The sequence below is a fragment of the Suricata suricatta genome, chromosome X, assembly GCF_006229205.1.
Source record: "Suricata suricatta isolate VVHF042 chromosome X, meerkat_22Aug2017_6uvM2_HiC, whole genome shotgun sequence".
In the NCBI taxonomy this organism is placed as follows: Eukaryota; Metazoa; Chordata; class Mammalia; order Carnivora; family Herpestidae; genus Suricata; species Suricata suricatta.
Genome location: NC_043717.1, coordinates 20,490,759 through 20,504,077, shown reverse-complemented (window position 1 = coordinate 20,504,077; position 13,319 = coordinate 20,490,759). Strand labels below are relative to the sequence as shown.

The 13,319-nt window shown below is 41.8% G+C and overlaps 1 protein-coding gene and 1 pseudogene across 1 annotated transcript; both read right to left on the bottom strand.

The window, feature by feature from the left end:
• Nucleotides 1-1,666: 1,666 nt before the first annotated feature.
• Nucleotides 1,667-3,115, bottom strand: LOC115284067 (melanoma-associated antigen B18-like). The gene is made up of 2 exons (XM_029930655.1): nt 2,056-3,115; nt 1,667-1,934 (listed from the first exon to the last, which is right to left on the bottom strand). The coding sequence occupies exon 1, from the start codon at nt 3,113-3,115 to the stop codon at nt 2,081-2,083; it is 1,035 nt and encodes a 344-aa protein (XP_029786515.1). The 3' UTR covers nt 1,667-1,934; nt 2,056-2,080.
• Nucleotides 3,116-6,329: 3,214 nt separating this feature from the next.
• LOC115283352 lies at nt 6,330-7,447 on the bottom strand (annotated as a pseudogene).
• Nucleotides 7,448-13,319: the final 5,872 nt, after the last annotated feature.

The following is a 13,319-nucleotide window of genomic DNA, read 5'->3' as shown; positions in this document are numbered from 1 at the left end:
GTGAACTTGGGAAAATTACAAGTTCTTCATCTGCAAACTATGTCTGATAAGCCCTATCCTGTAAGACTATTGGAATAAATATAATGGTTAGGAGGCACTTGGCAGAGCCACTGGAAAATAGGTCTTCAGTGAATGGTAGTCATCATGGCATTTGATTTTTTTTAACTGCAGACCATACTACCCTCCCCCTGGGGAGATTTATTTATTTATTTATTTAAATGTTTATTTTTGAGAGAGAGGGAGGGAGGGAGGGAGGGAGAGGGAGGAAGCAGGGGAGGGGCAGAGAATGAGGGAGACAGAGGATCCCAAGCAGGCTCTGCACTGTCAGCACAGAGCCTGATGTGGGGTTCGAACTCACAGAACTGTGAGACCATGACCTGAGCTGAGGTTGGATGCTTAACCAACTGAGCCACCCAGGTGCCCCTATTTTATTTTTTATTTTTACGAGATTTTTAAATTCAGGAGTTATCAGAGAATATGCAGCTTTCTAGGACAAATAACACCAAATTCACCCATAATGCTGCTTAGCAAGTACAACTAAAGAAAATTTTCCCCAGTTAAGGATGAATCACTAAACTTCACCACCACCAAAAACCTAATCCTCCCTTAGAATTTGCAAAATCACACTCCTGATAATCTAATTAGAATGCCATTTAAATGCTTTGGGACCTGCTTCCCCACCCAGTTCAGAGCAAAGACAGCGAGCAGAGTAAGTTCTCAGCATCCCACCTCAAAGTACCATCACCCTTAGTAGGTAGTCCCTGGAGACGCTGTGCCTGAAACACTTAGGTTGTGTCATCCGTGCAAGTGTCCGGGAGCCAGAATGCCAGCTACCTTCCATTTCTGCCTGCCGAGGAGGTTTTCCTCTGCTATACTCATGATACCAAAGTGACTCAACAGCAGGCTTGCTTTCCTGGGTCTTGTCCTTCAACACTGAGAAACCATGGGTCTGTCTGGCCCCCGCTCACCAGTCCCACATGTGGCCCACCATGCCGCTTAAACTAACAGCCTAGCCCACCAAGGAAATCGTAGTTTTCAAAATCCCCAAACTGCCTTTCCTCAGGGAATGTGTGTCTTACTGCTCTTCGCTAGACACCCCCCACCCTGTCCCACCCCTCCCAACCCCCTCCCGGCCTCTTTACCTCCTTACTCCTTCTTAGTGGTACTTTAGGTCTTAGTGGGTCTCTCACCATCTTCCACATATGATTCCTGTTGATGGACTGTAAAATTCTAAGGACAGAAGTGTTACATTTATATCCCAGCTCCCCCATTTCTAACATTGTAACTTTCAAAGAGCAGATGCTCAATTAGTGTATGGAAAATAAATGAGCCAGCAAGCATGAATTCTTGTGTTGCAACTTTTTATTTCTCCTACATTCTTTAATAAACTGAGCAAATCTGAGCATGTATCTTGTATTCTTACAGAACAGGCTACAATGTATACGGAACACCAAGAATGAAATAGCTTTCCCTTCTATCCCCTCCATTTTTTCATCCTAGTAATTTTACTGCTGAATTTTTTTGCATTTCCAAGAATGCCTGTGACAATCCCCTGTTTTATTGTTCTTTTTTGGTAAGCAGGAAAAGTTTCCCAATGTGTTTTCCTAAATAATAAAACTCCTACTCTTAAGCCTATTAAACAGCAACAAATATGCAATCAAAATTATTAATTTAGATTTGAAAATTATGTAAACGTTCTATTAAATAACATTTCAAATATAACAAAAAGAAAGAGCGAAAGACAGGAAGAGAAAAAAAGAAAGAAAACAAAGAGAAAAAAAGAGAACTTGTAAGGTTATCACATAGAACAAGAACACCAAGATGATATTCACTGTGTTCCTTCCAGACCCACTCTGGCCAGCGCCATCCATGACTTAGAACATTGACTGCTTTTTTCTTCCACAAAGAGAACAAACTGCTTCAAACTTCAACATCTGAAACAGAACCGACAAAAAAAGAAGGCAAAATTCCAAGTTACCATCTACAACAGGAAGACAGATGATACATACTTCTCTGGCCCCGCCCTGCCCCTCCACCGTTAGGATGGTGACATACCTTTTGGACCAGCCTGAAACTTCGCTTAATGTGGGTGGGCTGAGCCGGCGGCCAGGCCCCTTGCACGTGCACTGGCCATGGCAGTGATACGAGCCCTGGATGCGGCTCGGGCTCGGGCTCGCTCCTCCTGATCTTGCAAAGCCTCTTCATACCACTCTGGGAAGGCACTGGGGACGCTATCATGGACTTTGGCTATAAACTCCAGGACTTTCATCTTGCTGGTCTCGGCGTGGGCTCTCGGGCCCCACAGGAACTCATAGCGCGGAGGATCACTGTTGGGCACCTGGCGGTACTCCAGGTACTTGAGCTGCACCAAATCTTCAGTGAGGATCTTCTTGGGCTCCCCATAGAGGACGTGCTTCTGATCGGCGTATACGCCCATCATATTCAGGACCTCCCAGACCTCCTCCTCCAGGGCGGAGTTGCCTTTCATGAAGATCACACCCAGCACGATCATCAGGATGCCGCTCTTGGGCATGTCCTCTTCTTCACACAGAGTTCCATCTGCACTGAGGTCTAGCTTGCTGAGGAGGGCATAGCAGTGCCGGATGGGATCCACTTCCTTCACATCGATACCAAAGGCCAGCTCCATGTGCTCAGAGGCTCTCCTGAGGATCTCATTGAAATGGCACTTGTACTTCTTGGTGACACACTTCAGTATGTCTGCCTTCGTAAATGGCTTTTTCGTCTGATACTTGTGCAGCAGGAACTGTACCAGCAAAACCACCGTCTTGTTCAATGGGTCTTTGCTATAGAACTCACAGGTCTCAGAGGATTTCTGGCTTCCCTCATCTGGGTTTTTGGCACCATCATCTGAATCAAGGCATGAAACAGCCGCACTAGCACCAGCGGGAGATGAGCTCCCCTCGGCTGCCTGAGGCATCACAGTGGCAGGCAAATTCTGAGCTCTAACCCCAGAGAGAGGGCAGGCAGGGGAGGCTGCTGCCGGACCTGCGCGTGCTGAGGCAGTAGCCTTCGTGCTCTCCAGATCCTCGGTCTCATCACGGGCCTGGCGGCGTCTCTCACGGGCACGGAGCTTACTCTTATGACCTCTAGGCATGGTGATGGGAGGCAGTAGTGCACACAGTTAGGCTGACCAAGAGGTGGCCCTAGAATATGAAGGAAGAGATGGGGTGCATTGGTGGAGATATTCTACCTGAGCTCTGAGAAAACCTGCCTCCGCTTACTGGTTTGTGGGTACTATTTTAGGAACACGTAAAACATGGGTGAGCAAAACTCCGTGGATCTCCGCCCTTCTGTGGAGGCTTGTAGCCTCCATTCTAATTCAGAATACTAAACGTGTGCCTCCTGATTGGCCCTTTGAAATCTCCCTCTGCCAACTTGAAGCTGCCCTTCAGGTATAGTCCTCCCATCCCAAACGTTCGTTCCTAACGTTAAAGTAAACGGGTGGGCCACGAGCCGGTGGCGGCAGGGGCGGGGCATACCAGAGGAGAACAGGGCACTCTTTGGGGCACCTAGGTTCTGAAAGGAGTGCATCCCTTCAGTTCTAACAAGTTACTCACCTCGACACCTGCCAGATCTTGGGCCTCTTCCCTCTGCTGCGCCTGAGACCACACCTCGCAGACTAGGCCTCAAATTCCATAGGAGCAGAGTGTACAGGAAATGGGGGGGTGAGCACTTCCGGCCCCGCCCACATGGGCTCCCTGGCATTAAAGTCCCAGGGGGTTTCTGCAGAGCCGGGCGGGCGGGGAAAGCATCCCCTCAGTTCTGGTGAGAGGGGAATTATACTGAACTCAGACATGGGTCTTTCCTCACTCCTGATGGGGAGGGCCTGGGACTTCTTCCCCTGGTGAATTTAGTAAGCACACCTCAGACCAAGCCTTTCATTTCCATCAGAACCCCCAGTAGCAAATATAAGGTGGGAGCAGAACCTAACAGTTGTGACTGGGACCCTCCAAGAATGAGAGCAGAAGGGGGGGGGTGAGTAGGGAGGAGGTGGAGGGTGGGTTCAAGGTGTGTGTGTAGGGTGTGTGTATGAGGGGAACCTCGTTGTTGCCCCTTCTTTTCTGGTAGGTTCTCCCCTCAGTCCTCATACAGTGTCATACCTTGACTCCTTCTTGGTGCTGGGATACTTCTGTTTGGCTAACTGGAAGCCAAATCCATCAGGTATGGCAGAAATCTGTAAATAAGAATTGACATCTGTAGGATATTCTGCTCACCATAAACAAGCATGGTATGTTGCTCTATTTGAAACTTCTTTTATATTTGCTTCCATAAAGATCATGTATATATTTCCTAGCTCTTTTATTCCTTAGGTATATTTTGGCTACTGCTACTGCTTTGAATGGTGTATTTTCCATTACAGAATCTGTTTATTTATTTTGTGTCTGCTAGACTTATGACTTTATTTATTTTGAAAAAGATTAAGTGGGGGAGGGGCAAGGTGAGAGAGGGCAAGAGAATCCCAAGTAGGCTCCACTCTTTCAGGGCAGAGCCATATGGGGAGCTCAAACTCACCACCGTTGGGATCATGACCTGAGCCAAAGTCAAGAATTGGATGCTTAACTGACCGAGCCACCCAGGCACCCCAACTTCTGATTTTGCTGTAGTGATCTACATCAGCTTCCTGAATTTCCTTATACATTTAAATATTGGACATCCAATTTCTTTGGAGTTTTTAATTAGGAGGTCTTATTATCTCTTTTCATAATCCGTGACTTTTACTTTGGTATTGCTACATATAGCTATTTACTGGTTATGCAATACAGTCTGGGTACAGGACTACGCAATACAGTAGAAATGGTACCACAATTCTGTTCTGTTTTGACCATACTGGGAATGTCTTAACATTTCACCCTTACATATGCGTGCTGTTGATTTTACAGTATAGAAATTCCATTCTAGTATGTTTGCTAAAAATTACTAGCACAAACTAGGGTTGAATTTTTATCAAAGGTTTTTTTCTTTACTTTCAGAACCTGATAAAATGCTTTCTCTTTTCTCTTGACATAGTGAATTCCAATTCACAGGGTTTTTTTTTTTCCATGTGATACGATCTTTGCATTCTTTGGAAACAGCCCATTTCATTTAATTCGCTGCTGCATTGCATATGACATGAATTTATTTAGAATATATATATGAGTGAGCTTGACTCAAGTTTTTGTTCCTCCCCTGGGGGAAGACTCATCTAGTCTTTGTGTCAAGGACAGTTAGCCTGTTAAAGTGGTTGAGTAATTTCCCATCTTCTTGTATGGCTTGTAAGAGCTTACTTAATATGCTGATTAGCTTTTCCTTCATCATGTGGTGTAATGACCTTTCAACCTGGCTGGTCCTGGTACATTTTGAGAGCAAAATTTTCCCTGAAAATGTATCAGGACTACAGTTTCAGGTTGTACTGTTCAGTGAAAGCTTCATATTTCTGTATGGATCTATCGAATGATTTATATTTTGCTAAAAATTGTTTCATTTTACTTGGGTTTTCAAATTTAAAGACATGATATTTATAACAGAAATTGTCAATCACATACAACAGTACAAGGGATAAAAATAACTCAATATACCTGACTGTCAGCATCAATAATGTTCAATAGTTATAATGAGAAGCTTGTTCAGATTAACAGTTATTGATTAGTCTCTGTTGGCAAAATCACTCCTGAAGTGACACTGTGTTAATTCCATTAGAAGGCACATAATATCTGTTGTTTCCTTTGTGGTATTGCTGGCGGTCACTAAGGATGGTCAGTGTCATCCATTAATTCATTAGGGGCTGCTGAATTGTAACTCTTGAACTCTGTCACTTCTTCCGAGATTATTAGCTGAAATATATCTAAAGGTAGAACCTTCTGTTATCTTCCATTTTGTTTTCTTAAGGCAAGCCTTATAGTTGCTTATATTTAACTGCTTAGAAAGACAGATATATGAATAAAGAAAGCTAGATCTCTTTGTCTAATTCCAGTAAACTCTTTAGCTCTGAATTATAATTTTTTGTAATTTTAAATAATAAAAAAACCTCTTGCTTGAGAACTCCGTTAATAACTGGTTGAATAATTTATCCATTGTTAATAATTATTAATAAGCAGCATTGGAATAATCCATGTTCAGGACCTAGTCTTTGTCACATGACATATTACTTGTGCCTAGAGATAGTTCTAATTTTAGGAAATAGAAAATTTTACTATAATTTATTCAAAGCTAGTCTTCTTTGCAGGTGTTTACTTTCTGTGTTCTTTGTATGTAGCTAACCCGTCAGTATGCCAGTTTACCTTTTTTTTCTATCTTTCTTTTATTAACAATGATTTATTAAAAAGGTTGATTTAAGCATTTGCAGTGGTGATTTCAACCTCAACTCCTGGCTCAGTTTCACCATCTCAGAAGCACTGTGCACATCAGTGAGTCACTTGTGGATCCTCATCTGAAAATGATACCAAGTCTTGGAACCTTCACCACAAGGAGTTTTTCTTGAGGATTCTCAGGCTTTGTAGGCATCCCAACTGGTCCTTTCACTTTGAGATTCTTTCCCTTTGTGCCTCTGATCAAGTCGGCACATACCTTTCTCCAAATATTTTACCTTGCAACTGCTTAGACTAATTCTAATTGAGTAAATCATCACCTCTGATTCCACAGGTGTCTTCCCAGTGTCTTTAAAAGTCCTGGTCTTGGAGTGGCTTCCTGACCAACTTGTTTCTCCACAAGAGTGAACAACGGTGAGGCAGGGGCAGGAGTGGGGCCTCCAAAACTCCACTATAGCTGCGACTATGTCTTCTGCAAAAAGAGTGAGTTTTATTTTTTCTTGATAAATTCTGATGTGTATATGGCAACTGGTATGAATGTTATGACTATCTTAGCTTGTATGCATGTACATAAAAAACAAATTGTCTATTCCTTCTTCTGGGTTCACAAATGTATTCAATAGAGGGCTAGACTAACAGACTCAGGACTCTATTCATTAATGTGGCCAATGCAAAAATATCTGATTTGTTTGAATATGTTGATAGGTACTATCCATTCATTAAAATCAATTTTCCAACTTCTCATTTTACTTGCCAGTAAATTAAATACTTAGATTTTGAATGAATATTTACTTCTTTAGTAGATCACTTTTAGACATGTTTCCAGGTTAATAAGCCTGGCAATATAGAATGGTGTGGAGCAAAGACCATGAAACTGCAGATCAGAAGTCTTAAGTTATAAAATCAGGTTTGTCACCATTTAACTGTGAGAGCCATCTCCCCCTGTGCCTCCACCCATCCTGTTCCTTCCTGAACAATGTACTAATACCTTCTCAGGCACAAGTCATCTAGAATGATTTGGCCTCTGACAACTTTAGCCTTTCAGTGGCTGAACATCTTATCCACCTTTTCGTTCTGCTCCAGTCCAGCTTAGACAAACTGTCCACTATCAAACCTGTTGCTTCCAATACCATTTCTACCATTTCAACCATTTCACTGGCTATACTGCTGATGAAAGACTGGATTTCTGAAGGTTTCCTTATCCCTGTGCCTCATTCTCTTAGGCATCAGCTTTAGCCAAGATAATGATATTTAGGGGAAACCGGACATATTAGTTGTTGATCAAGACTAATTCAGAGGAAGGGAGGCATTGCCTTTGATGAGCCCACTACCTGTGACACAATTAGATGAACATAGCCAAGAACCCATGTGTGAGATCCAGAGAACAATTTTTTGAACACATAACTTTGCCACTCACCAGGCAACCAAAATAACTTAGTAGAAAGTTTCTGAATCAAGTTCAGAAATAAGAGAATAGGTTAATACTTCCTAGTAACCTGAAGATAAGGAAGTGTCTGGAGAACATGTTACTGAGTCAGGACCATGATTAAGGTGAGGTTGAGTGGGGAATAAAACATCAAATCTTTGAAAAGATGGGGTCTGATTCTGCACTTGTCAGAGTGGTTGTCAGAAGGGGGCCACTCTTAGCTCCTGGAAGTTGACTGCATGCCTTCCCATGCAGGAATGGCATTTTCCCTCTCCCGCTCCCTCTCCATTTTCAAAGCCATCAGCAGAGAATCTCCCTTATGTAGAATCCCCAGCACTTGAATCCCTTTTCCCTTGCTCCTTTGGAGGGCTCACCTAATTAGGCCTGGCCCACCAAGGATTATCTGTGCCATGTAACATAACTTTATCATAGGAGTGATATCCAATCATATTCAAAGGAAATTATACAAGAGTGTGAAGTATTGGGAGTTAATCTTAAAATTCTGCCTATCACACCCAGACAAATAAATGATTATAGAATTTCTGACCATCACAGTAGCTGGAACTCCCAAGTTGCATATGCTGTACTGAACTTATAACAAAAGGTTTTAAAGTCTCTAATGCTATGGTTTGTTTTGTTTTGATTTTTTTCCCTTCTTTGAAACAATTGTGCCTGATGGCTATTAGCACCCATGAGGCAACAGCTTAAGCAGGATATGTGGCACAGTAGCCCAAACTGAGGCTTCTAATTCCCAAACTGAAAGGCTGCATTAAGATACTGAACTTAAGCTGTGTGTTGTTTCATCATTAATGTCTCCATGTTTTATAAATCAGCATCTACTCTCTTTCTGCTTGTCATTTACTTAACAAATACCTATGAGGCTAAGCACCATGCCAAGAGTGGAGTAAGCAGTAATGAATCAGCCCTCCTGTATGTCTTCAGTGTACAAGCTGCAAATCCACGTTTACAACTCATTCATTCTTCTCTCCATCACAGTAACTTTAACTGTAAAAAGCAATAAATTACTATTCCATCCTACTATTTGCAAACATATAGCAATGGTCATGTAACAAAATGAGGAGTGATACATGGACCACTTCCGGAACATGGACACCTTGGCTTTGATGACAGCTCACCTTTATCGTGTCTCTCAACTTGACCATACCCTTACCTGTTAAGGCTTTGCGTTCTATTCTGAGAGGTTGATGGGATAACTGTCTTAAGTATTTACTGTCAGTGTCTGGTGCTTACTACAAAGGAAAATAATTTTATTTATTTATAGATTAATGTAATTTGTAATTTATATGTTTATGTATTCATTCATTCATTCATGAGGGAGTGTATATGGGGGAGGGGCAGAGAGAGGGAAAGAGAGAATCTTAATCAGGCTCCATACCCAATGCAAAACCCGACTAGAAGCTCAATTTCATGACCATGATAAGACCTGAGTCCAAATCAAGAGTTGGACACTTAACTGACTGAGCCATACAGTTGCCCCAGGGAAAAGAAATTTAGATGTTACAGAAAAAACTTAAGTACTATAAAAGGAATTTGAAAGTGAAATGCCATTAATTCACTTGGACAGCAGTAATTTACCAAAGAAATTACAACAGTAACAAAATCATCACCAGCAGCACCACCACTGCTGTCGCCACCATCCTCATCGTCATCATTGAAGTTCTCATCAGGTGGTTGGTAAAATTTTCCTTAGCTGATAATGGGGAAATTATAGGAATTTAAAGAAGAAAAAAAGATGCCTACCAAAGATGCAAGTTTAACTCATTTAAACACTATGGGCCTGTCTATTTTATCTTTAAAAGAAGGATTACTGGAAATCTCTTTTTGAAATGAAGGAAAACAAGGATACCTGCCAAGTAATGAGAAAAGTTTGCTTAGTTCAGACATTAGCAGTTTTTTTTGGTTATATATCAAAGAGTGTATTTTGACATGCAAAGAAAACACCGTTTGAAAGTTCTGAATGGATACTGGCATATGTGGAGCATTTAAAATCTGATGGGTTCAGACGTTAGGGTTTGTTGCTCATTTGTTTTCTCTGTATTTTCCCTCTTAGTGGCATGTTAGAACTAAGGCTCTCAGTAGGGCATGTGCATACACTCAGGTAAAAAGAGATGGAAAAACAAATGATCAACTACCACAAGACAAGTGAAATGTGTCCTAAGAAAGAAGGGGTTGTGACTGGAACAATGAAAATAGCTTAGTTTCCCAGACTGCTTTTTACATCTAAGGTGTCACTGAGTTATGAGATGGGATATACAGGTGTCCCCACCCCATTCTCTAAAGAATATGTCTGCTGCTAAGTCACAGAGATATGGAAAGAGTAGGGAGGCAAGACAAGTATTTTTAAGGAAAAATAATCAGAACTACTTTTTTACTGAGGAACCCTGACATGCAAGAAAGTGTGCTTTGTGCATCATCGTACGTATCGTGTGGTGTCTGTTTTAGTAATTAGATTATACAGGCAAAGAGAAGGAGGCTCCTGAGATTAAAACCCTTTCATTTGTGTATTTAGTTCCTATTTACTATAGCGAGGAACTTGACCAAAGTCATAAAAAGAGCAAAGGTTTAGGATAAAGGAGAGACAGAGAGGGTGGTCAGAAAAGGCAAAGACTCCCTGACACTGGATAGCCAACCTTCTTCAGTTTCATGCACTGTAATCAACTTTGTCCAGTACTTTCTCTCTTTGTGCTTTTTCTTTTTTCTCTTTGTTATATGATTCAAAATTTTGATAATCAAAATGATGGTTAAAAATGTGGTCTCAACTATAAAGTAGGATTAAAGTCATTAGAAGAAAAAAAATTGATGTGACATTTATTGTAATTGTTCATGATAGGACTACCTTGAGCATTCGGTTGAAAAGACCCTTAGGAATTACACTTTTAGCTTAGCTCTCTTATTTAGGAGAAACTTTTTCTCAGATGGACAATTAGTTGCCTTTTTACTCAAGTCAGAAGTAGAATCTCACAGTCAGATTTATGCATTCTTTTTATTTATTCTTTTTTTTAATGTTTTATTTATTTTTGATACAGAGAGAGACAGAGCATGAGAGGGGGAGGGGCAGAGAGAGGAGGAGACACAGAACCGGAAGCAGGCTCCAGGCTCTGAGCTAGCTGTCAGCACAGAGCCTGACGCGGGGCTCGAACCCACGGACGTGAGATCTGACCTGAGCTGAAGCCGGAGACTTAACCGACTGAGCCACCCAGGCGCCCCAGATTTATGCATTCTTATAGCAAAGGAGATGGTCTGATTCTATGCACTTTGAATACCAACCACACTTCACATATTTCATCTCCCATTTAATATTTTCTGAATATAAAATATCACAATCCTTAACTCAATAGTTATTTATTGGGGGCACCTGGGTGGCTCAGTCAATTAAGCATCCGACCTCCACTCAGCGCATGATCTCACAGTTTGTGGGTTCAAGCCCTGCGTTGCGCTCTGTGCTGACAGCTCAGAGTCTGGAGCCTGCTTCGGATTCTGTGTCTCCCTCTGTCTCTGACCCTCCCCTGCTCACACTGTCTCTTTCTGTCTCTCTCTCTCAAAAATAAATAAAACATTAAAATTTTTTTAAAAAATCATTATTTATTATAAAGAATTAGGCCATGTGCTGTGCTGGGAGCTGCAGATAAAATGATGAACAAAATATGGGCAGACTTTGCCTTCATGAAGCTTATCATTTAGTGGGAGAGACGGGTAGAAATCCAGTAGACACATGCGTGCGTGCACACACACACACACCCATTACAAACTGTTCAGGGTTATGAGGGTAAAGGACAGGGAGATTTAAAAAAATGTAAGATATTACGTGGTTCAATAAGTTTGGGAAGGCTGTCTTGAAGAATTAGTATTTTGTCTAGGAAAAGGATAAATATGAGTTAGAATAACAGAGGTGGAGTAAGGCTTGAAGACTGTTCCCGAAGGGACCTGCCTGTGCAGGGGTCTGACTGGAGATGCAGCTTGCTGCGCTCTGCACCCGGGAAGAAGACCACTTTGGTTGGAGTGTGGAATTCAAAGGGAAGAGTTATAAGGAGTCTAGGTTTTTCCTCAGGTGCAAATTGAAACCATGGAAGGGATTAAAGCAGGGGCATGACCTGATCAGGTACCCATTTTCTAAAGATCTCTGTGGCCTCAATGTAGAAAACAGAGGAACAGAAACAAGACAAAAACAAAACAAACCAAAGGAAGAAAACCATGCAGGAAGAGGCACCTGAGTGGCTCAGTCAGTTAAGCCTCAGACTCTTGACTTCAGCTCAGGTCATGATCTCATGGTTCCGGAGTCCAAGCCCCATTGTCAGGCTCCTGCTCACAGCATGGAGCTGGCCTGGGATCTGATCCCTCCCTCCCCCTCTCCCTGCCTTTCTCTCTCTGCCTTTCTCTGCCTCTCTTCATCTCCCTCCATCTCTCAAAATAAATAAAGTTAAAAAAAAAACATGTAGGAGAAAGAATTCTGGATACTTGTACAGTAGTGCAAAACTGTGACACTGGCATTGGAGAACCGCGCACAGATGAGAAAGCCACACTGGAACAGAATTTGCGGGACTTATGCGCTAGTTTGCATATGGATGGGATAGGAGAAAACAGTGTCAAAAAAAGTCTGCTCATATCCCTGGCATGTGCATGTGCATGCAGACTTGCACCACCAGCGGAGACTGGGGATTCTATAAGGGTACAATTTACCAAAATTGGGAATAAGAATGTATGTAATTTCTATGTATGACTGTGAGCTCAATTTTAAAAAGGTTCTGTTTAGGGGCACCTGGGTGGATCAGTCAGTTAAGTGGCCTACTTCAGCTCAGGTCATGATCTCACAGTTCGTGGGTTTGAGCCCCGCTTCAGGCTCTGTGCTGACAGCTCAGCACCTGGAGCCTGCTTCTGATTCTGTGTCTCCCTCTCTCTCTCAGTGCCTCCCGCTCACGTTCTGTCTCTCTCTCTCAAAAATAAATTTTTAAAATGCTTAAAAAAATAAAAAGGTTCTGTTTGAAGCACCTTTGATAAATATTCAAGGCAAGACATCAGGTAATCAGAAATATGTGAAGCTGAATGTCAGAGGAGAGGTCTGGCCTTGACATGCACATCTGAGGTCATGAGCAAGTATTTGTAAATGGAAGCAATGAACACGAATGAGAGTGGCTAGAAAGAGAGTACAGAGTGAGATAAGAAATATGAAGGCAAGACAGCATTTAAAGAATGGGTAGAGAAGCTTACCCATTATAGCAGACTTGGAATATCTAGAAAATAATTTAAGTACCCATAATTCTATTGAATATACATAAAAATTGTTACCATTTTGATACCGGAGCTTACACTTCCTATGAATACCCGCTAAACATTTTCATTCTTAATTATCAGGGATAGTAAATTGTCATTTGGTGGTAATGAGTAAATTAATTCACTCAGAATATTGTGAAACTACCAGCATAATAATATAATGAATAAATAAATACATTCTGTGACGAGTTAAACTTATATACCCAGTATCTCTAATTAAGGTGTCTAGAGACGTTGGTGAAATTAAGTTCTATAGTGCATTTGCTTCAGAAAAAAACTCACCGTCACATTTGAAAAAC